General features: G+C 51.6%; 3 protein-coding genes across 10 annotated transcripts in view; 1 reads left to right on the forward strand and 2 right to left on the reverse strand.

Moving 5' to 3' along the window:
- The first annotated feature begins 1449 nt into the window (after nucleotides 1-1449).
- Nucleotides 1450-16195, forward strand: FEZ1 (fasciculation and elongation protein zeta 1). Its single transcript, XM_053997034.1, has 10 exons — nucleotides 1450-1543; nucleotides 5178-5480; nucleotides 8420-8516; nucleotides 9431-9532; nucleotides 10341-10557; nucleotides 11747-12018; nucleotides 12640-12720; nucleotides 13112-13187; nucleotides 13677-13742; nucleotides 16032-16195. The coding sequence occupies exons 2-10, from the start codon at nucleotides 5206-5208 to the stop codon at nucleotides 16046-16048; spliced, it is 1203 nt and encodes a 400-aa protein (XP_053853009.1). The 5' UTR covers nucleotides 1450-1543; nucleotides 5178-5205; the 3' UTR covers nucleotides 16049-16195.
- On the reverse strand, nucleotides 14405-15462 carry LOC128818032 (filaggrin-like). Its single transcript, XM_053997035.1, has 2 exons — nucleotides 14697-15462; nucleotides 14405-14664 (listed from the first exon to the last, which is right to left on the reverse strand). The coding sequence occupies exons 1-2, from the start codon at nucleotides 15406-15408 to the stop codon at nucleotides 14447-14449; spliced, it is 930 nt and encodes a 309-aa protein (XP_053853010.1). The 5' UTR covers nucleotides 15409-15462; the 3' UTR covers nucleotides 14405-14446.
- Nucleotides 16196-17217: 1022 nt separating the features above from the next.
- PKNOX2 (PBX/knotted 1 homeobox 2) overlaps nucleotides 17218-24044 on the reverse strand; it is an 89887-nt gene continuing 83060 nt past the window's right edge. For all 8 annotated transcript variants that reach the window (XM_053997032.1, XM_053997027.1, XM_053997028.1 and 5 more), the window contains 5 exons: nucleotides 23921-24018; nucleotides 21984-22103; nucleotides 20220-20296; nucleotides 19529-19707; nucleotides 17218-18835 (listed from right to left, as the gene is read on the reverse strand). In XM_053997032.1, the coding sequence (XP_053853007.1) occupies nucleotides 18588-18835; nucleotides 19529-19707; nucleotides 20220-20296; nucleotides 21984-22103; nucleotides 23921-24018 (722 nt within the window). In that variant the 3' untranslated portion in view covers nucleotides 17218-18587. The remainder of the gene's footprint in view (nucleotides 18836-19528; nucleotides 19708-20219; nucleotides 20297-21983; nucleotides 22104-23920; nucleotides 24019-24044) is intronic.

A 24044-nucleotide genomic window follows, 5' to 3' on the forward strand; every position in this document is an offset into this window, starting at 1 on the left:
TCCCTTCCCTTCCCTTCCCTTCCCTTCCCTTCCCTTCCCTTCCCTTCCCTTCCCTTCCCTTCCCTTCCCTTCCCTTCCCTTCCCTTCCCTTCCCCTCCCCTCCCCTCCCCTCCCCTCCCCTCCCCTCCCCTCCCCTCCCCTCCCCTCCTCTCCTCTTCTTTCCTTTTTCTGTGCCACATGGCACCATTTTCCATCCTCCCAAGACCTCCTGCCTTGGTCCTTGCCATGCTGAGTCAGGAATGTGAACATTTGATTCCTGTAAACGCTGGGCACTGTCGTTCTTTGTTTGGCCAAGCGTTTCCCCATCTGGTCTCCTGAGCAGGATATTGTCTTTATTTTGTCAATTTGTTGTTTCAGGTGCGAGAAGGATTGATCCTGCCTCTTTGGCTAACATCACATGGGCCACCTGAGGGACTTGGGACAAGGATGTGGAGGGACAGGACCAAGGGAGTGACAGAGGGCAGGGTTAGGTGGGATTTTGGGAAGAAATCCACCCTGTGAGGGTGGGGAGGCCCTGGCACCCATATCCCACAGAAGCTTCTCCATCCCCTGAAGCGTCCAGGCCCAGGTTTGATGGAGCTTGGAGCAACTTGGTCCAAGCCCTGAGAACAAAATGAGCTTTAGGGTCCTTGTCCTTCCCAGCCCAAACCATTCTGGGATTCGAGGATTTCTTCGGCACCGAGCCAAAGCACGCGGTGCTCCAGCCAGGACTTGGCAAAATTTCATTCAACTTAACAACAACCTTTTCACAGACTCTTTTGAGGTTTTTTTCCTTAATATGAACAACTTGAAGCCATGTGCCAGAGAAGAAACCTTTCTCCTGCCCTGCTGCATGGAAAACCAGCACAGAGAGGGAGCAGGCAGCCGCAGGCAGCAGAGCCTATCAAGATCTGGGAAACTGAGCTTAAGCCCAGATATTCCACTTGGCTGTGAGCTAAACCCAGATTTCAAAAAGAAAAAAAAAAAAAAACCAAAAAACACCCAGCATATATGACAACATTCATCTAAAGCAATTGTTTAAATTGCTAATAAATTTTAAAAGTTAAAGCTGAAAGAATATTATTATAAAAAGCTGCTCATTTCTTGTGATCACAATTTTGTTTTTTGAGAGGAAAAATACTTTTTTATTTTGTAATCCCCTCTACTTTTATTTCATAATTTTTAATTGTTTTATTTTAGAAAAGGAAAACAATTTCGGATATATGACTTGACCTTTATGTCATCTTTTTTTTATATATTTCCTATCTGTAAATTTCTATTGTCGTTTCCATGGTTTCAATTCTTTTTTCGCTTTCTCCCTCAGTGTCACCGACACGCGCAGACCCGCGTGTATAAATGAATGGATGGGCACGGCGGGGGTTCCAAGGGATTTTTAGGGATCGGTGAAAGGATGGAGCCCACCCCCCGGGATGAGGGATGACGTCACGGCTCCCTTGACCACCATCCGCATCCCCCTTCCCGGTGACGTCACCGGTCCTCCCCCGCGCCTGCGCAGTGCGGGCGCAGCACCCCCCGGCGCGGCGCGGAGGATGCGGGGCTGCAGGTGGGTGCGGGGCTGGGGGCTGCGGAGGGGCTGGGGGCTGCGGAGGGGCTGCGGGCTGCGGAGGGGCTGCGGGCCCCGGGGGGGGGGGGGCGAGGGGTGCGGGGCTGCAGGTGGGTGCGGGGCTGGGGGGCCGTGAAGGGAGCGGGGTTCGGGGGGAGCGGGGGGCGATGCTGTCCTTGCAGCGGGCGGATGTCGGGGCGCAGGCGGGGGTCGCACGGGGGTGCGGGGGCCGTGGGTGTTGCGGGGGGTGTCGGGTGTGGGGGAGCGTCGCGGGCAGGGTCGGGGTGCAGCGGAGAGGGCGGGGGCGCCGGGGGAGCGAGGCCGGCGGCTCCGCTGCGGGTCAGCGCCGGGGCGGGGGCCGTGCGGGGGCCGTGCGGGGCGGGGGGATGCGCTCGCGCACTGCGGGGGCGTTCTGGGGGGTCTTGGGGACGCGGGTGTGTGCGCCTGCGGGGAGCGGCGGAGGGAGGGGCGGCGAGCGCAGCGAGGGCGTGTCCGTGCGCGTGTGTTTGTGTGCGTGTGCGCGTGTTTGTGTGCGTGTGCGCGTGTTTGTGTGCGTGTGCGCGCAGGGCTGAGCGTGCGTGCACGGGATGTGCGTGCCCAGATGCGTGTGCAAGAGATGTGCATGTCCAAATGTGTGTGCGAGTGTGCAAGGGGTGTGCGTGTGCGTGCCCAGTTGTGTGTGCAAGGGATGTACGTGCCCAGATGAGTGTGCGAGGGATGTGCGTGTGCGGCTCGGTGTGTGCCCGTGCAGATGTGCATGTCCAGATGTGTGTGCAGGGTTCTGTGTGTGTGTGCAGATGTGTGTGCATGCAGATGTGTGTGCAGGGTTCTGTGTGTGTGTGTGCAGATGTGTGTGCATGCAGATGTGTGCATGTCCAGATGTGTGTGCGGGGTTCTGTGTGTGTGTGCAGATGTGCGTGCAAATGTGTGTGCAGGGCTGTGTGTGCATGCAGATGCAGTGCGGGTGCAGATGTGTGCATGTCCAGATGTGCGTGCAGGGTTCTGTGTGTGTGTGTGTGCAGATGTGTGTGCATGCAGATGTGTGCATGTCCAGATGTGTGTGCAGGGCTGTCCGTGCAGATGCGCATGCATGGTGCATGCAGGTGTGTGTGTGTGTGCACGTGAAGGTGTGCGTGTGCAGCTGCAGGGGCACACGTGCAGGCACGTGGATGTGCAGGTGTGTGCAGGTGTGAGCACGCAGTGTGCTGCTGGTGTTTGTGGGGCCTGGAGCTGGGTGCTGTGGGCATGGCGGGGTCCGTGGTGCATGTGTGGGAATGCACAAGTGCACAGCGGTGCACAGTGTATGCGAGGGGATGCAGGCATGCACAGGGGTGCACAGTGTGTGTGTGTGTGCACGGCACTGCACGTAGGGATGCATCAGTGCATGGGTGTGCATGCACGGACACTGTTGGGGGTGCGTGCTTGCAAAGGTGTGTGTGCATGCACACGGTGGGGATGCATGAGTGCAAAGGTGTGTGTGCATGCACACGGTGGGGATGCATGCTTGCAAAGGTGTGCACACATGCACACGGTGGGGATGCATGCTTGCAAAGGTGTGTGTGCATGCAGACCTGCATGGGACAGGGTGTGCATCCACCGGGGCACGTGGGTGTGAATGTGAGTGCAGTGTGTGCAGCCCAGCGCATGTGCACCGCTGCAGCACGCGTGCACCTGTCTGCAGACACTCTGTGCACACGGGCACCGCTCCGTGTGTGTGCTTTGCATCTCTCTGTGCATGCCACGCGTGTTCACGGGGAGCGCCGGCCCTGTCCCGTGTGTGTGTGCGCTGCAGGTGTGTGCAGGGCTGGGCTCACCTGCAGGCGCACACGTGCAGGGTGTGCATGCACAGGGCGTGTGCTGCAGGGCTCGGGGCACCCAGTGGGGCACACGTGCATGGCGTGTGGCTGTGCTGCACACGGGTGTGACTCTGCACCCCTTCAGGGCGGGTTTTCCCAAAGCTGTCATGTTTGTGCTCCCCTCCCCAGGGCAGCACGGCCAGGGCTGGGGTGCTGCCACCTCTACTGGGCTGCTCCTGGTTTACTACTGAGTTACCGTTTGCTTCCTCTGAGGCTGCTGCTGGGATGCTACTGGGATATTCTCAGTAATCTCCTGAGGGAGTAGTGAAATACTACCAAGACACAGCTGAGATGCTCTCAGGGTGCTGCTGAGATGCTATGAGTTTACTAGAATGTGGACAGGCTACTCTGCAGACAGCAGTAAGGCACTTCCAGAGTGGCACTAAGGTACTCTCAGGATACTCTGTAATTACTACTGGGATGCTGCAAGAGCTCCACTAAGGTACTATCAAGCTGCTACTAAGATACTTCCAGAGCTGATACTGAGGTACTCGTATGAAGGTACCACTGGAGCAGCTCACACAAAGTTCCTCTCAAGATACGTTCAGGTTGCTTTCAGTTGTGCTTTAGTTATGGGGCAGTAAGAAAACATCTGGATAACAGAAAATATCCAGAAAATATCTGGATAACACTTTGTGCTACCAAAGTGCCACCAACACACCGAGGATAACAGCTGTATCCCGTGACACCACTACTAGGATCCTATCAGGACACTCGTTATCTACTACTGTGATACTATCAGGGCACCAGGATGCTCTTGGGATGCTCCTGACAGAATCAGGATATTCCTGCCTGTGCTAGTACAACATCAGGGCAATGCTGAGCTGCTACTAGGATACTCTCAGTGTAGCACAAAGGTACTATCAGGACGTTGCAAAGATGCTATCAGGATAACACTCCAAAGTATCACTTTGCTAATTGTAAATGTATTGCTAATGCTAATGAGTATTGCTGACAAGGCACTACTAAGATACTACAGGGTCATTGCTGGTACCAGGATATTATCACAAAGCTCCCAAGGTGCTGTCAGGACAAGAGTCAGGATAAAAGTGCAGTCATCTGTAGGATACTTCCAAGATGCTACAAGGGCACTAGAAAAGTAATGGTAGGATACTTCTGGGGTACATCAGGGCAACACTCACATTTTTGGGGTACTGTCAGCACATTACTGACACTTTCAGGCCACTTGCTTAGCTGTGATAGTGTCAGATTAAGCCCTTTTCTGTCTCAGAGATGGGGTAGCTGAGAGGTGGCAAAAGCTGATAGGCCAAGAAACATTTATAATGTATTGTGATTAGGAAATAGCTTCTGATTGTAAGAGTGTGAATTATAACATCTGCATTGTCTCACCCTTCACACGAGACTGAAAATGGAATAAAAGTTTTTAAAACGCCTCTCAGTTACCCCATCCCTGGGTCAGAAAAGGGCATAATCCAACAGTATAGTGTAAGGATACAACTAAGATACTACCACTTCAGGGAAATGGATAGTGGTATGACATTTTTTACATACTGTCAGGGTAGCACTAAGCTGCTTGGACCACTATCAGCACTTTGTTGCAACTAGGAAATTGCTACTAGAATAGTGCCACAACAGCAGAATTTCTTCTGAAGGTAGTACATCCTGCTGGGATACTGCCAGGATACTACAGAGATACTGTTGGCTGTGTAACAGCCCTGGCAGCAGGGTTTCAGTGAGCACGGCAGTGAAGGGAGCGGGGAGCCGGGTGTTGTAACCTGTGAGTAGCCCGGTGCCTGACGGGCACCCTGTCCCTGCAGCTAAGGCAGCACATCGGTGTTGAGGAGGATGGAGGCGCCGCTGGTCAGTCTGGAGGAGGAGTTCGAGGAGGGGCCCGGGGACGATGGGGGGTCCCTGCCGCGCCCCGCGGACCCCGCGCTGGCCGAGCTGGAGAGCTTCTCCGCCGAGATGATGAGCTTCAAGTCCATGGAGGACCTGGTGCAGGAGTTCGACGAGAAGCTCACCGTGTGCTTCCGCAACTACGACGCTGCCACCGAGGGCCTGGCGCCCGTGCGGGGGCGGCTCCAGGCGCAGGAGGAGGAGGAGCGCCTGCAGGATGAGGAGTGAGTAAGGCCCCCCTGCTCCTGGGGCCACTTCACACCCTGAACCCCCCCACAGGGCAGGCGACCTGCCAGCACTGCGGCACGGCCATGCTCCGTGCCGTACTCCGTGTAGTATCCTGTGAGTAAGGGTTCTGGGTGCTGCCTCGCGTGCTGGCAAGGTACAGCCCACGTGCAGCTCGGCCCCTTGCATCATGGCACAGTCATGCAGCAGCGTGGAATAGCTGTGTAGTATCTTTGGAGTAGCTGTGTAGTATCTTTGGAGTAGCTGTGTAGTATCTTTGGAGTAGCTGTATAGTATCTTTGGAGTAGCTGTGTAGCATCTTTTGAGTAGCTATATAGCATCCTATAAGTAGGCCACCCTCGAGCCTGCGTGCATCCTGTCATGGTCATGAAACACTCCCAGAGCGTGCAGTCCAGCTCACAGCTTGACTGTGTTGCACTTCAGAGTAGTGGTGTAGTATCTTATGAGTAACACCCCACCACGGCCTGTTGCACCTCCTTGTTCTCTTCTATGAGCCCATCACACGCAAATCAGCACCTGGACTGTGCTGTGATCATACAGCACCTTGGAGGAGCTGTGTAGGATCCTTGGAGTAGCTGTGTAGGATCCTTGGAGTAGCTGTGTGAGGTCCCTGGAGTAGCAGCCTTTGAGGAGGAAGAGCAGTGTGTCCCATGCCGTGTTGCAGGGGGCCACAGCTCTGTCTGTGCAAGGAAAGCCCCAAGGGTTGAGCATAAACCTTGAGTAAGGTGTGAGTAGAGCTCGGCCACTCCCTCTGTACCATTGTAGGGAATGGCCAAATTCCCCCCTAGGCTCCCCAGTTGTTGTTGTGCCTTTTGTGTTCAGTTCCACAGTTTCATTAAAAACCTTGTTCTGTTACAAAATGCCATTTTTTCCTGCAAATCCTTGGGATTTTCCTCATGATGATAACACACTATCACATTTCCAGTGGATTTTTTGTCTGTTTAATTGGGATTATTCCGAAATCGCTAACCCTTATTCTCACCAAGCAAAGGGGTTGCTTTCAACCCAAAAAGCCCCAAATCCGTTGGTTTTGTTGGTTTGCGTTTGGATTTTTTCCCCCAAAGCCACTGAAGCTGAATTGATTTTTGCAATCGGTCGAATTCACGGTTTTTGAGAGCAAAATGCAGCTTGGCTGCGCGCCGGGGCTGCCGCGCTGTCGCCGCTTTGTGCCACTTATTGTGTCTTTTTTGGGTCACTTTGGGCAAAACAGGGCTTTTTTTTTTAGTCTTCTTTGAATGAGCCCTGTGTGCAAGCCGGGGGAGGGGCCATGGCCTCACAGGCACTGGATTTCCAGAGTTTTTAACCATTTCTTGCCATAATTAACTCAGAAATCACTGCTGGTCTTGGCCTGCCCCTGTGGGTTGCTGGTCCTTTAAGAGCAGGAAAAAAAAAAAAAAAAAAAAAAAAAGCAAATTTGGGGGAATCATTACTAACTTGCTGTGCTTTGTTAAAAAATAAGTATTTAAGATTTGGCAGCCGCATTTTTGTATGTTGATTTGTGAAATCTGTAATTCCAAGGGGAATTCAGCCCTGCTGAGAAGGGAAATGTAATAAATCCCAAAAACGAGCAGGTTGGAAAAGAGGCAAATGGTTTTGGGGTGATTTTTCAGGATTCGGATGTGGCACCGTGCTGGACTGAACCCCCCATTTCTGGTGGGAGAATGGGAGGGGTTGTCTGAGATGGGGAGAAAATTTTCCAATCTTTTCTGTGCCTTTCCTCCCATTTTTGACATTTTCCTCCCATTTTTGGCCTTTTCCTCAACATTGCCACTTTTCAGCTCTTTTTCCCCATTTTCTGTCTTTCTCCTCCATTTCTTCCCTTTTCTCCACTTTCCCTGCCCTTTTCTCCATTTTCCCCCTCATTCTCCCTTTTTTCTTACATTTTCTCTTTTCCCCCATTTCTCTTTTCTCCTGATTTTTCCTTTTTTCCTCTTTTGGCCCTTTTCCTCCTTTTCCTATTCTCTGTTCTCTCATTTTTCCTCTTCTTCCCCTTTTTTCCTCTTTCTTCATTTCTCACCATTTTTCTTCTTCTCCCTCTTTCTGATTTTTTCTTCCATTTCTCCCCTTTTACACAGATTTTCCTTCCCCCACTTATTCCCCTTTCCCCCCTTTTGCCCTTTTTTCCATCTCTTCTTTACCCCTTTTTTTCTCTTTTCTCCTATTTTACCCCTTTCCTTTTTTTTTCCATCCTTCTCCTCTTTTCCTTTTTCTTTCTCTATTTTCTCCTCGTTTGGCCAGCATTTCAGGAAAGCATTTTAGGGTATTTCTGGGTGTTGAAAAGCAACATTTTGGGATCTCTGGGGTATTTCAGCAAGGGGGTTGGGTGGTTGGAACATGACAGGGTGGCATTTTGGAGCTTTGGGACCTTTAGGGGCATTTTGGGGTATTTCAGAAGAGCATTTGGGGAAGTTTGGAGTGTTCCAGAGCAGTGTTTTGAGGTGTTTTGGGGCCTTTCAGAGAGTCCTGGGGCTTTGGGGCTGCTTTAAGAGAATGTTTGGTGCCACTTCAGGGCATCACGGTGATGTTTTTGAGTGGCATTTGGGGACATCTAGAGATATTTTGGGACATTGCTGTGGCTTTTGGAATGTTTTGATAGCAGCATTTCAAAATGACATTTAGGGGCCATCTCAGGTGCTGGGGCAGCATTTTTGGGTACTTTGGGGTATTTCAGGGCAGTATTTCATAATGCTATTTTGAGGAGCTTTGAGGTCTTCTAGGACAGCATTTGGGGTTTTCTAGGATATAATTTGGGGTGTTTTGGAATATTTCAGGCATCTCAGTGGCATTTGGGCGTTTTTGGAGGTCATTTCAGGATGTTTCTGGGATGCTTTGCGGCATCTTGGCGTGCTGTTTTTTTGGGATGTGTCTCTGAGGTGCAACATTTTGGGATCAGCACTCACCACCCGCCTCCCTGCAGGGTCTGGGATGCTCTGACCGATGGCTTTGCCCCCCGGAGCTCCCCCCGGCCGTGGCAGCTCCCTGGGACTGAGGCCCTCGATGGCACCGACCCCCAGGTACGGCTGTGACGTCCCCACGTGATCCCCTGACTGTGATTGACAGCTGTCAGTCAGCCCCAGGGCTCAGCAGCCATCATGGCACTGCAAACTACCCAAAAAAGGTTGTTTTAGCATCTGGTCCTTGCCACTTTGTCCCCATGCCATGGGTGGGATGGGTGTTTTTGGGGTAGAAAATGGGTTTGCATTTGTAGTGAGTTTGTGCTGTCAAGAGCTGCTTTTGGGGTTGTAAAAATGTCCCAGTATCCACGGAATTGAACCCGTTTGGTTGTGTTGCTTAAGGGGGAAGAGAAGATAACTTCCTTGGGTTATTTTCTGCTAAAAAGGTGAAAAAAGGTGGTGAAAGGTGGGAAAAAAGAAGGTGCCTTCTCACCCAGCATCTCCGTCCATCCATTCCCTGGTGGTGTTCCCCTCTGCCATGTCCCCACCTGGTGTCCCCACCCCGTGTCTCCATCAGACCTCTCCTGTTCAGCCCCACCAGCCCTCATCTCCCCACCCAGCACCCCCCGTGTCTCCACCAAGCGTGTGCACCACCACTCTGCATCCAGCACCTCCATCCAGCACACCTGGACTTCTCCCTGTCTCCTTCCTGCTCCATGGCTCCATTCTACAGCTCTCCATCCGACACTCCCTGTCCAACATCTCCATCCATCTTCTGGCAACACCTCCCCCTCCAGGGCTGTCCACTGTCTCCAGTGTCCCTGTCCAAAGCCCCATCCAACATCCCCATCCAGCATCTCCATGAAATACCCTCAGTCCAACATGTCCCATCTGATGTCCCCATCCAGTGTCTCCCCATGCCACCCCCCATGTCCCCCTGAGCCAGGGCTGTGGCTGTCCCCGTGCTGGGGCCATGCCCACACCAGGCTGGGCCTGTGGTGCCACCAAGGCTGCCCAGCCTGTGTCTCCTGCAGCTCGGGGGGAAGGAGGAGGAGGAGGAAGAGGAGGAGGAGCTCACTGAGAGGAGTGAGCAGGACTCTGGGATCAACGAGGAGCCGCTGCTGACAGCTGAGCAGGTACCTGTGGGCATCTGGAGCCCTGCATGTCCTCCAAAAGCCAGGCTTGGCCACCTCAGCCCCATGACCACGAGCTGAAAGCACGAGACAAATCCAAATCCCAGCGTCTTGGGGTGTGGCATGCAGGACCTGGAACGTGGATGTGGACAGAAGTGGAGGCTGTGGGTGCTGATGTGGGAATTGGGTGCACGCGGAAAGGTGGGCTGTGGGTGCTGCTGTACAAAAGGGGTGGCATGGGGGGAAGCATAAAAGGGGGGGGGGATGCAACTGCTGGATGCAGATGTGGGGTGCAGGATGCAGGGTACAGGTGTGGGGAGGGGGATGTGGAGGCAGCAGCAGGGTGTGGATGCAGGATAGAGAATGCAGGTGGAGATGCAGGATGCAGGAGGAGGAGGTGGGTGCAGAGAGCAGGATGCAGACAGGTGCAGGATGCAGATTTAGAAGTGGATGCAGGTCCTCAGTGTCCATGGAATGTGGGATGCAGATGCAGGATGCAAACAGAGGACCCGGGGCACAGATGGATGTAAATGCAGGTGCTGATGCAGGATGAAGGGAGCAGAATGCAGATGCAGGATGAAAGGGAGGATGCAGGTGCAGGATGCAGAATGCTGACAAGGATGGAGGATGGAGGGAGCTGGCTGCAGATGGAGGATGCAGGTGCAGGATGAAGGGAGCAGTTGCAGATGTGAGTGCAGGGCAGGAATGCAGGGAGCAGGTGCAGGGCAGCTGCAGGTGTGGGTGCAGGATGTGTGGGGTGCAAGGTGCAGGTAGGATGCTGGTGCACATGGAGGTCACTGATGCCCCACAGGTCATCGAGGAGCTGGAGGAGCTCATGCAGAGTTCACCTGACCCCGAGGCTGACCCCGAGGGTGAAGAGGAAGAGGAGGAGGAAGAGGATGAGGAGGAGGAGGAAGAAACCAAGGCTGATGCTGAAGGCAAAAGTGGTGGTGGGGGCACGGAGCCCATCCTGCTGCGGGAGCTGCATGCTTTCTCCCCTGCCTTCAACAACAACTGCTCCCACGAAGGTATGGCCAGCAAAGCCCAGGCCAGTCACTTTTTGGGGACAATTCCAACCAAATTGGACAACTGAGTCTCTCCAGGCCTCAGTGCTGGCTTGCTCTGGGATTTGGCCAGAAGGGCTCTTGGCAAAAACTGTGAAGAACACAGGGATGTGGCTTTTGGTGTGGAAAGGCACGTGGGGTTCACCAGGAGCCTTTGTGTTCTGCATGGGGCGTTCCACGCACATGAGATTTGTCACTGGTGGCGTGGGCTGTGTCACCAGCAAGCCCAGGCACTTCACTCATTGCTCTGCTCTTTATCACACTGTGCAGGTTGCTAATCACACCGTGTCACTAATTGCACCGTGCATGTCACTAATTGCACCATGCATGTCAATAATCACACCATACATGTCACTAGTTGCACGATGCATGTCAGTAATTGCACCGTACATGTCACTAATCACATCCTGCCTGTCACTAATTGCACTGTGAAGATCACTGAGTGCACCTTGCATGTCCCTAATTGTGCCAGGAAGTCCCTTAATTGCTCTGGGCACATCGTTTGCGGCGCTGAGCATATCAGTAATTGCACAACGGGTTTATCTCTTGGTGTCTCAGAAAATGCAGAGCCCATCTCGCTCAGCACGAGATGCATTTTAATGGTTGCAGTGTGCGTTTCACTGACTGCACTGGGGGTGTCCCTGACTGCACCAGGCGTTTCCCTCGTTTCCCCATGCATGGCACTGGCTGCAGAGTCCAGAGGAGGCCACGGAGATGCCCCAAAGGCGGCGGCACCTCTGCTGTGGTGACAGGCTGCGAGAGCTGGGGAAGAGAAGGCTCCAGGGAGAGCTCAGAGCCCCTTGCAGGGCCTGAAGGGGCTCCAGGAGAGCTGGAGAGGGACTGGGGACAACGGATGGAGGGACAGGACACAGGGAATGGCTCCCACTGCCAGAGGGCAGGGATGGATGGGAGATTGGGAAGAACCTTCCCTGTGAGGGTGGGGAGGCTCTGGCACAAGATGCCCAGAGCAGCTGTGGCTGCCCCTGGATCCCTGGCAGTGCCCAAGGCCAGGCTGGACGGGGCTTGGAGCAGGCTGGGACGGTGGGAGGGGTCGTTGCTCGCGGCAGGGAGGTGGAACGAGACGGGCTGGAAGGGGCCCAGCCCCTGTGGCGGGATGTGCCCGGACACGAGCCGGTCTCTGCTCCGCGGGCAGGGCTGGGGCAGCTGTCGGCGCGGGAGCTGCTGGCGGCCGCGGGCCGGGCGGAGGCGGCGAGCCGGGCGCTCTCGGCGGAGCTGGTGGCGCAGCTGGCGCGGCGGGACGAGCTGGCCTTCGAGAAGGAGGTGAAGACGGCGTTCATCGGGGCGCTGCTGGCCGTGCAGGGCGAGCAGCGAGAGCAGCGAGAGGCCGCCCGGCGCCGCCGCAGGGACAAGGGGCTGAGCCTGCAAGGGGCGCGCTCCGAGCGCGGCAGCCACATGCCCCGCAAGGTGGGCACCTGGTGGCCAAGGGGACCGGAGTGGGGGTGCCTCGGGTGGTCAGGGAGGAGGTGGGGGGATGTGGGGACAGGATGGGGCAAGGGGATGAGGATTGGGATGGGATGGAATGGGAATAGTGACGGGGTGGGGCAGAGGGGCATGGGGGTGATGGGATGGGATGGGATGGGATGGGATGGGATGGGATGGGATGGGATGGGATGGGATGGGATGGGATGGGATGGGATGGGATGGGATGGGATGGGATGGGATGCAATGGGATGCAATGGGATGGGATGCGATGCAATGGGATGGGATGCAATGGGATGGGATGGGATGCAATGGGATGGGATGCAATGGGATGCGATGGGATGGGATGGGATGCAATGGGATGGGAATAGCGACAGGATGGGGCAGAGGGGCATGGGACAGGGCATGGGAAGGACACAGGGACAGGGGGACTTGGAGCAGGGAGACAAAGGGATAAGGGATGGCGGTACAGAGCAGGGTGCTGGGATCTGGGCAGGGTGTGGATGTGGGAGTCAGGGAGTTGTGAGGGACGCTGGTGCCAGAGGAGGTGCCACGGGTGATGTCGCTGTCCCCGGGAGGTGACAGGGTGACACGTTGTCCCCCCAGCGCTTCAGCATGGAGGGCATCTCCAGCATCCTGCACTCCGGCCTGCGCCAGACTTTTGGTCCTACCACCAACGAGAAGCAGGTGCCCTTTTCCCCCCAAAAAAATTTGCCCAAATCTGTTTGTTTTCACTCCTCCTCCCCGCACTCCCCATTCCCCTGCATCCCCCAACGCACTGTTAAAATCTTTCTTCATTTTACAAAACTGCTCTATCCCCTACACCCTGCTAATCCCTCTTGAAAAAAATTACCTCTTTTCACCCCAAAAAGTCCTCCCTGAGGAGGGATGGATTTGGGTGGAGTTTGCAGCCCCTAGTTAGTTCAGTACTCCCCAAAATACCCTGCAAATTAAATGCAATTGCAGGAATTTTGCAGAAATACTCTATTTTTGCATAAATTTGTCTTAAGACGATGCAAAAACCAGGCAGTTTTGTGCAATCTGGGTGGTTTTTTTGGGGTGGCTTTTGTTTTTGCAGTACCTGAACACGGTGATTCCCTATGAGAAGAAGGGCTCACCACCCTCCGTTGAGGACCTGCAGATGCTCACCAACAGTGAGTATTCATTCAAGCTGCTGTTTTGGGTCAGCATCACATGTTTTGGGGACACAAAGGCACATTTTGCTTTGCTTCAGTGGCTGCAGTTTGGGGTACCATTGCAGCACAGAAGTTTGGGGGATTTTTTGCATCACTGCAGCATGGGCAATTTAAGGTGCTACCACCCACGTTGCATCATCATTGCAGCAAACCCACCTGGTGGGGAAAATCCCTGTTTTGCATCACTGCAACACAGCTGGTTGGCAGCCAACACCTCCCCCCAGTTTATGCTCCTTATACCAGGGTTGATTTGGGGTAAATCACCCGTTCTGCACTGCCACAGATTGGCTCCATGGGCATGGAAGTCCTTTTTGTGTGGGTGTTCCCAGGCCTGCTGCATAAATTGTATGGGGAAATTGTGTGGCGACTGTGGGGCTGGTTTGAGAGGGGGAAAGGGACATTTGGGGGGCAGCAGGGCCAGGCTCACAGCTTTGTTGTCCCTCACAGTCCTGTTTGCCATGAAGGAGGGGAATGAGAAGGTGCCCACTCTGCTCACGGATTACATCCTCAAAGGTACCTGCTCCCCCCTGCCTGCCCCAGACACCCCTCGTGCATCCTTCACACAGCTCCTCTGCAGCTCTGTGCCTCCACCAGAGATCCCTTCTGCATCCTCCTGCCTCCCCACTGCATCCTTTGTGCATCCTTTGTCCATCCCTCTTGCATCCTCATTCATCCCTTTTGCATCTCCTGTGCACCCTCGAGGAATCCCAGATACATCCCGTGGCATTCCTCCTGCATCCCTCATGCATCTCTGCTGCATCCTCCACACATCCTGCAGGAATCCTGGGTGCATCTCCTGCACATCCCTCAGGCATTCTCTCCTGTCCTGTCAGCTGTCTGTCTCACAGACACCTCTGGAGGTACCTGTGCAGCTTCCTGCCCCATCCTGGGGCCCATCTGCTTCATCCACACATCCTCATCACCCTCTGTGTGCCCTCCTTCACCCCCCATGCCCCATCAGGCACCCTCCTCTGCCTCCCTTGGGCATCCCCATCCATCTTCTTGCATCTCCCAGGCATCCTTGTGCATCCCTGTGCATCTCCCACACCGCTCTTGTCCATCTCTTGTGCATCCTCCTGATTCCTCGTGTGTCCCTCATGCTTTTCCTGTGCACTGCTCTGTGTGTGCATTCTCGTGCACCCCTTTCACGTTCCTCCTGCATCCCGTGTGCAGCCTCGTGCAGCATTTCTGCACCCTCGTGTGCCCAAGTGCCTCATTCACACTCGTGCACCCTTGTGTGTGTCCTTGTGCCTCCTGCCTGTCCCTGTGTGTGTGTCCTTGTGCCTCCTGCCTGTCCCTGTGTGTGTCCTTGTGCCCCCCTGGCTGTCCCTGTGTGTGTCCTTGTGCCCCCCTGGCTGTCCCTGTGTGTGTCCCTGTGCACACTCGAGTGTCCTTGTGCCCCCCTGGCTGTCCCTGTGTTTGTCCTTGTGCCCCCCTGGCTGTCCCTGTGTGTGTCCCTGTGCACACTCGAGTGTCCTTGTGCCCCCCTGGCTGTCCCTGTGTTTGTCCTTGTGCCCCCCTGGCTGTCCCTGTGTGTGTCCTTGTGCCCCCCTGGCTGTCCCTGTGCCTGTCCCTGTGCCCCCCTGGCTGTCCCTGTGCCTGTCCCTGTGCCCCCCTGGCTGTCCCTGTGCCTGTCCCTGTGCACACTCGAGTGTCCTTGTGCCCCCCTGGCTGTCCCTATGCACACTTGTGTGTCCTTGTACCCTCTGCCTGTCCTGGTCACACTCGTGTGTCCTTGTGTGGCCCCCGGGCACCGTTGGGCACCACTGCCCATCCCCGTGCAGCCCAGTGCAGGCCTGTGTGCCACTCTGCCCCCTCGTGCAGCGTTGCATTGTGCATTCCTGTGCGTCCCCATGCACACCTGTGCATCCTCCTGCATCCTTCTACATCCCTGTGCATGCTCATGGATCACGGTGCATCCTCCTGCATTCCAATGCATCCCTGTGCATCCCTCTGCATTCCAGTGCATCCTCCTGCATCCTTGTGCATCCCTGTGCCTGCTCATGCATCTCTGTGCATCGTCCTGCACCCCTGTGCATCCTCCTGCATTGCAATGCATCCCTGTGCATCCTCCTGCATCCCTGTGCATCCTCCTGCATCCCTGTGCATCCTCCTGCATCCCTGTGCATCCTCCTGCATCCTTGTGCATCCCTCTGCATTCCAGTGCATCCTCTGGCATTCCAATGCATCCCCATGCACACTTGTGTGTCCTCTTGCATCCCTGTGCATCCCTCTGCATTCCAGTGCATCCTCCTGCATCCTTGTGCATCCCGGTGCCTTCTCATGCATCTCTGTGCATACTCCTGCATCCCTGTGCCTCCTCCTGCATTGCAATGCATCCTTGTGCATCCCTGTGCATCTTCCTGCATTCCAATGCATCCCCATGCACACTTGTGTGTCCTCCTGCATCCTTGTGCATCCCTGTGCACCCTCCTGCATTCCAATGCATCCTCCTGCATCCCTGTGCATCCTCCTGCATTCCAATGCATCCTCCTGCATCCCTGTGCATCCTCCTGCATTCCAATGCATCCTCCTGCATCCCTGTGCATCCTCCTGCATTCCAATGCATCCTCCTGCATCCTCCTGCATCCCTGTGCATCCTCCTGCATCCCTGTGCATCCTCCTGCATTCCAATGCATCCTCCTGCATCCTCCTGCATCCCTGTGCACCCTCCTGCATTCCAATGCACCTCCACACTTCCCCACACACCCCTGTGCACCCTCCTGCCTCACTGCACCCTCGGTGCCCCCGTGCAGTGCCCAGCCCCTCTCTCTCTCTCTCTCTCTCTCTCTCTCTCTGCAGTGCTCTGCCCGACCTGACGCGGTGCTGCCCCCACACTCCCACCCCGGCGCCTCCAAATCGGGGCCAAACCCCAGGAAAAAGGGTCACCCACCCGTGGCTGCCCCACCCTGCACTCCCCCCTTTGCACAGCTGGGAATAAAGAATTCCTTACATTAATTAGGCAACTGGTGTCCAGTGTCTGTGTCTCCCCTTGCTCGTGGCGGTGCTTTGCAACTTTTTTATAGGAAAAGGATGTTTTTAAGCAAAAAAATCCCGACATAGACTTAGCTCATGAATATTCTGGGATCTCTAAAAAACACAAATATCTGGCTAATGAGCTGCTGGCTGCAGCTGCCACCATCAGAGGGGCAAAATTCAGATTAAATTCCATCCTTGGGGATTTTCCCCATTTTTTCACTTTTCTGTGGCCCGATTTTCTGCTAAAAATTGTGCAAACATCACCCAGAAAATCAACCTATTATTAAGGAATGGCTCATTAAGGGACAGGGGGGGTTCCATCACTTCCATTTGGAGGATTATTGCTCTGTTTTGGGGTTTGTCAGTCATTTTGGGGAAGAGTGCCTAATTTGGGGGTTGTTGCTCGTTTTTGGAGAGCGTTGTCCATTTTGGGGCAAATTCAGTCATTTTGGGGGAAGTCACTTATTTTGAGAAGAGTCATTCATTTCCAGAAGGAGCAGTTTGGGACAGCATCCTCTGGGGGCATGTCACTCATTCTGGGGGAGAATTTTTGGAGGATACAACTCCTTTTGGAGTGAGCACCCATTCTGGGGGAGAATCACTCATTTCAGGGGGAGATTAGCCCCTTTTGGGTCATCATTTGATCCTGAGGAGCATCCCTCATTTTTGGAGACCATCACTCATTCTGGGGTTGTCTGGAACACTTTGGGGGAGCTTCTGGGGGAGAATCACTTGGTTTTGGAGAACACAGCTCATGTTGGGGTGTGCATCATCCATTAGTGGGCAAAATCCCATTGAAGCATGTTTGAGGGGGAAAATTTTCATTTCTGGTGGACCATTAGTTTTGGAAGTATAAATCTAATTTCCTCCACATCACTCAATTACCAGTTTGGGTCCATCCACCCATTTTGGAGGTAAATTAGTTTTATGAGGGAAGTTTTGCCCATTTTGGGGGGTTATTCCTGCATTTTGGGTCTTCTCCACTCAAAGGAAGAAGCTGCCAAGAAAATACAGGTGCGACCCCTCATCTTGTAGCACTTTATAATAAATGGCCAGGAATTAATACTAAATTACAATGAATCCTTTATGAAATTACAGATTACATTCACGCCAGATCAGTATCCAAAAATAGGCATTTCTGCCCATTGCATCACTTCTGTTTTTTAATCCCAGCTCTTGTTCAGGTTCTTTAGTAAACTCTTCAAGAGCCAGGAGAAAAAAAAGGACAATATGGGCAAAAAGCCTCCACGAAAATGATCCTTCTCCTAGAATCTCACATTTAGAGCAGGAACCTGCAGAAGACAACTCCTTTATTTTTGCCCTGGTTTGCTTTTGCATTTCCTCCCATGCCACATTTTAAGGCGAATACACCCTTTTGTTAGCATTCAAAATAAAAAAAACCCAAAATACAGGGTTTTTGGCAGTTGCCCTCCCCCACGGGGCTAAAGCTCCACCATTTTGCCATGTGGAGGGACAATACCAGGGAGAAATCAGCTTTTAAGCAACAATACTTAGTTTCCTTCCACCCAGGCGAGTCTTGCACATCGCCATTCAATTTTGGGTGAAATCTTGCATTTTTTAAAACCAATTTTTTCCCCATTTTTAACTAACTCTGTGCCAAAATGCCTTGGAAAAGTTTTACTTCCGGCAGCCTTTGCCCCAGCTCTGCGTCCAATCTCGGCCCTTAAGGACGAGAATGAGGTGAGTTGGATTTTTTTCCAGATTCAGCAGAGGTTTTAGCACATAAATTAAAGGATTTGGAGGAATTTCCTCCCTTTTCCAGAGAGTTGTGTCCAGAGTCACCAAGCAGCCTCAGCATCGGGGCCAAAGTTGGGAGGTTTGGGCAATCCCATGAGTCGAGCACCAAACCCTCCTTGGATATAGCAGAATTTGCACTCGCTGATTGTTTTTCTTCCCCCTCCATGCCAGTATTTATGCCTGTGAATGACCCTTCTGGGGCAAAAATCCAAAAAGCATCAAGTCCTGGGGTTGGTTTGGCTTTTCTTTGCACCAAGAAATCCAAGGGATGGGCGCAGTGGCCCACCCACCACTGCCCAACAGCATCCGAGCGTCACGTGGGGAAAACAACTTTCCCTAAAAATGCTTTTGCTTACCAAAAAAAAAAGAAGGGAAAAAGAAAAATAAAACCTGAAATAAAAGATTAATCTGGCCACAATATGTGCCTTGTAAACGTGTGTCCTTCGCTTCCGTGCGCTGCCGTGGTGGTCCCCGCGCTCCTGGGGGCAGCCAGGGCCTCTGCCAGCGCTGCCAGTTTGCTTTTTTCTCACTAATTTCTTCTTCTTGCCTTTATTTTTTTGCATTTCAGGGGGAATTTTGTATCTGGTGCTCAGTCAATGATTTGGGAGGGTGCAGGAGGAGCTATTCCAGTGAGTCACTGTGGTCCAAACCAAGGTCAGCACCAGGTGCTGCTGGGAGGCCACCAGGCTCTTCCTCCAGCTCTTCCTCCTCTTCCTCCTCCTCCTCCATCTCATCCTCGTCCTCCTCATCCTCCTCCTCTTCCTCAGTGCCATCCAGGGAGTCATCATGGGCTGCCAGCATCGCCTGCTGCATGGCCATGGTGGCAGTGGCTGATGAGAGGGGCTGGAGGTTGTCCATGCTGAGGGAACCTGGAATTAAAAGTACAGAAATAAGGACTCCCCAGCTAATACAGAAAGGACAAAAGAAGTGCATAAACCAAGAAAAACCAGAGTGAAAAGCTTGGAGAGCTTCACCCATAGGTGTCCCACCTACCCCAGTCACGCCCCAAGGTCCAATCCTTAATTTTTTTTAGCTAATGCATCATTAAATAACAAGAAACCTTAGTTCTGAGCAAGTAGATGCCCAGACTGGTTGGGCAGATCTTCTCTTCATCTTCTCTCAAGTCCTACCTTTCCTTCTCTTCATCTTGTCTGATGTATGTTCATTTCTGCTCTTCATCTTCTCTCTTCATTGTCCTCATCTGTTCTTCGTTCATCATCTCTCTTCATCGTCATCATCTTCTCTATTCTTCTCTTCATTTTCATCATCTATTTTCTCTTCATCTTCTCTCTTCCCATTTTGTCTCAATCTGTCTTCTCATCTCCATCTTTCCATGTCTCCCCTCCCTCCCTTCCCCAGCTCCTCAGGCGATGACCCAAGCCATGCCCCATTAGTGGGTGATCATCATCCTGGTGGCCAACTGGAAGGACCTTCTTGCGTGGGCCACCTCTTGTGTTTCCCCACAGCTCAATAAAGTGCTCTAGAAATTACCAATGAAGGCCATAATTAATGCATGGCCACTCCTTCCAGGAAGGGCAGGGGCCACTGGGGCTTGTCCTTACCATCAGGATTTGTCCCTGCATTGCCACCCTGCTGCTGCAGGACGCCGGCGGCGATGGAGTTGGGCCAGAACCGCTGCGTGGGCCGGTGCTGGGATTTGATTTTCTTGGCTTTGGGGGCTGGGTCCGGGTTGCTGGCATCCAGCATCGGCTGCAGGATGCGCCGCCGGGCGTTTATGAACCTTTCCGTGGGAAAGAGAGAGCACTGGAATGAGTAAGAGTTGTCACACCAACACCGAGTTTCAACAACATTAGAGCAAATCAGTGGATTGCAATACAATAATAACACTTTAAGAAAGCAGGTTCATGGTTCAAAAAGCTGTTTTGTTTTGTTTTTTTTTTATTTGCCTGTGGCACATTATAGCTCTGCATTAGTTTTTCCCACTGAGTCAGGAGAATGCTGCACATTGGATTTGCCAGGAGAGGGCACTGAGACCTTGCAAACCAGTGGTGAGACTAAACAAAACTGAGCTCATCTCCCAGAAATCCCAGAGTCACAAAATCACAGACTATGCTGAGTTGGAAGGACTCACCAGGATCATTGAGTCCAGCTCCTGGCCCTGTGCAGGACACACCAAGAATCAGCCTTAACCACCCAAGTTACCCCACCAAAAGCATTATACAGCACCAAAACAGGATGGGAAAGGTCCTAAAGCCAGCAAAATGACTGAGTGGGCCACCAGTATCTGCTCACCAGTTGTTGACTTGCAAGAGGGTCAGGTTGGTCTGGGCGGCGATTTGCCTCTTCTCATCCTCTGTGGGGTAGGGGTGCTGGGAAAAAAGAGAGATGGGGTAGCAGGATTGCATCCCTGCGTGCAAGACATCATCCCTGAGTGAAAAATAATGAAAACCTGCCTTTTTTTTTCCCCACCCTAAATTTGGTGGCTTCTTGCATTTGCTGGATGCAAGATTGAAGGGTGGCGTTCAAGAGCATCAAGATTTCCTTGGGTGCATTTAGGCCTTTCCATCAAATGCTTTCCTTGAAGGAAAATGTTCTTGGGGTTTTTTTTAACTCTAGCAATTTTCCAGTGGTGGTTGTTGGTAAACATGAGATTTGTGCTTCAAAAGCAGCTTTTTGCTGCTTTATTATCAGAGGCACCAATGAAACACCCTGAAACATCTGCACTGGGAACCACCAGCACCGAAAGCTTCAGCAACCTCCTTCTAACTGTGCAAAAATGCTCTTTTCCAACCCCAGAAATTAAATTATTATTAAAGCAGCCCCACATGCCATGTTTTGGAGCCCCAAGCCCCAATTACCATGACTTGCTTTTCCGCTCTTAGCCCCCAAAACTGTGATTTCCTTGACAACACCACCCAAAGTCAATGCACACTGAAGATTCACTTCCCACTGGGGTCTCAGTGGTTAAAAATGGCGTTTTTTGGGCAGAAATATCCCAATTTTGGTGTGTTATTTTCAGCATTCTTTCCTCCTGCTGGTGCCCCAAAACTTCCAGAACAATGATGAGCATTTTTGGTTAAAAACTGCATCATCTCTGACACCAGATGGAGAAATCTCATTGGGAAACCCAAATTTCTTCTGACCACAAGGACCAGGCTGTGAGCAGAAGAATTTTTTTTCCTTTTTTCAATTCCATTTTGGAAATCTTAAACTAACTGAGGTTCTCCTGCCACCAGGAAGAAAATTGCTTTGCAGTTTCTGGTATTTAAAGTCTTTTTTGTGCCCTCAAATCTGCAGTTGTGCCTTCCAGAAACACAAGTGATACATGACACAGCAATGTTCTTCTCCTCATTGCAATAAATCCAGAATTTTCCATTAAAAAAAAAGGGCTGGGAAGTTCCCAACCTGCTGCTGCTTCATGTCCTGGCTGATTTTTCCACAAGTTGCTCCTTGGAGCTGTTACCTTCTGCATTACTGATGCCTTGGGGATCTCCCACCACTCTGTCTTCCTGGAGAGCCAATCTTTGCAACCAGTTTCCAAGTGATTTCTTGGCTGAATTATGCAGGAAAAAATGTGGGATTTTTGGCTTTTTGGCCTTCTCCCAGCCCTGCTGATGAGAGAGAACTCTTCATGCACAAAAATATCCAGTTTGCATCTCAGCTCCCTCCATCTTCCATCTCCAATCCCCCAAAACAGGGTGATTTTGCAATTCTGTGTTTTGACTGATGGCTGATGTGCTACAACCCTACCTGTGAGCAGCTCTCACATTCCAGCTTGCTAGGAAAGGATATTTTTGGAGCTGTTAGCTGCAAAAAAATGCTCAATTATCCATCTTCAAAAAATCACAGGAGTCCCCTTCTAGATTTGTGTTCTTCTTCTTGCCTTAAGGGAATATTTTTTCCCACCTGCAGTGACAATGGTCATTCTCAAAATACAAACCACTCTGCACCTCCAAACACAAATTCAGACAAACCACCACCTGGATTTGAGAATTTCTGGGCTTTTTGTCCTTTTTTTCCCATCTTTCAGGGTGTTTTGGTGGCTGTGGTGCTCACCATGAGATGCTGGAAGAGCCATGAGCGCATGATGTTGGTGGCGTGTTTGGGCAGGACGCCCCGTTTGTTCTTGGACTTCTTGTCCTCACCATCAAGGAGGGAGGTGAGATCCAGGTTCACCTGTCAGGGGAAAAGGAATGGGGAGAGAACTGGCTGAAAATGGTGATGGGCAACCCAAAAAATGAGCAAAACCAACCCAAAATGGGAGTGGGATGAGTGAAAAAAACCTGGCTCTTATAGGAGCATCCAAAACCCATTTCCTGCTCCATCAAATCTGCAGAAATGCAGATTTTTCTCCCAGGATCTGTGTTTTTTATCTCAAATTTTTTTGTCAATGCCTTGCAAGGGGTAATGGCACTGTTGGGGAGTGTAGTGATGACACCATGGCCAATTTCAATGTATGCTTTAGGAGGAAAACACTTTTACCTGAAAAAATAAAGTAAAAAAAAAAACAAACCCAAACCTCATAAAAGGATTATTTTTCTCAACTGAAAGTTAAAAAACCCCTGCCCCTCACCAGTCCCTTGCAAACCCATGTTCCTCACCCAGCTGATTTCCACCACAAGGAAGGAGATGCCCATTGAGCCAAAATTTGCTTTTTGCCCCCCAGAAATGAAAAAGAAGCATCTTGCTGCAAGAGGAGTTTTAATGAGGATTCAGGAACCGAACTGAAATCTAAGCACTTGAGTTAAAAAGGGATTTTTTTTCCTCAAGTCTTCATCAAAACACTTCTCCTGGATGAATTAAACATCAGGCCAGCAGGTCCCTGTGATTCCCCTGGGCTCCAGCTGAATAAATCATGCCAGTGGCACAGGAAGAGCATCCGAAGGTGCTTGTCCAGGCTCTCTCCCTGCCCCAATATTCCCTGTGCACATGTTTTTCCCACCACAGAGGGTTTTGCTGCAAGATTTAAACCTGCAATGGAGAGATATTATAGAAAGAAAATTTTTAAGGGTTGCACAGGCGGAAAAAACCTGCCAGGGAGGTGCCACCCCTTTTCAAAATGCTGCTTATTGATTGTTTCAGAAGAGGCTCCTGCAATTAAAATGGGGCATTTCAGGAATAATGGGGGTGAATCTCTGCTGCCCTGCCCCCAGGAACCAGTGTTACAGAAATTGATGGGTTTTTTTTTTCCAAATTCCTGGGGTTGGGAAGAGCTCATGGACAAGCTGTGCTAATAAATCCAGCTCTGCTCCAAATCATTGTCTCACTGCAAGAATGCAGGGATCATTGCATAACTCATTGCAATGTCAGGAATAAAAAAAAAAAAAAAGAATAAAACCAGAGCAAATGGCTGAAAAATATCCCCAAATTCAGAAAGGAAGACCTAAAAAATGAGCCTTTCCCACAAGTGCCATGATTGCTGTGCTGGACAGGCAATACCAGTGATCCCAGATCTATAATATATCAGCAATAATATCTGTCAATATATATATCAACAATAATATCAGCAATAATACCTATCATCGCTCTATCTATCTATCTATCTATCTATCTAATATCCTATAGATAATTATTAATATAGAGTATAGAATATGCACTATGTACAAGGCACAGTATATATATATATATATATATATATATATATTTATATATACACACATATAATAAAGCATACAGAATAAAGTAGCACATTCTATCACACATTACAAATAACAGATATGGCTACATGTTCTACATTGCACTAAATAATATTATGTGCATTATTATTATGCATTGTAATATTTTATAACAATAATATAAGCGCTGTTATAACTTCTTAGGTCATGGCTATAATTTGTTAGGTACCCCAAAGGCACCTGGCAGATGGGTTTAATCAACGTTTCTTGCTAATTAAATTTAAGGTACTCCAAGGATTGAATTTATGGAGAAATGGGGGGGTTCCTGCCTGCTGCAGTGCAAAGTTTTGGCTAAAACTGGAGCTGGGAAGGCCTTACCTGGGCATTGGGGATCTGCAGGGCACCAGGGGTGATGGCTTGGGCGAGGACCTGGCCCTGCGACGTCACCATCGTCACGGGCTGGTACAAGGCTCCACCTGCGGCAGAAAAACACACGTGGGGG

The sequence above is a fragment of the Vidua macroura genome, chromosome 22 (assembly GCF_024509145.1).
Source record: "Vidua macroura isolate BioBank_ID:100142 chromosome 22, ASM2450914v1, whole genome shotgun sequence".
Lineage (NCBI taxonomy): Eukaryota > Metazoa > Chordata > Aves > Passeriformes > Viduidae > Vidua > Vidua macroura.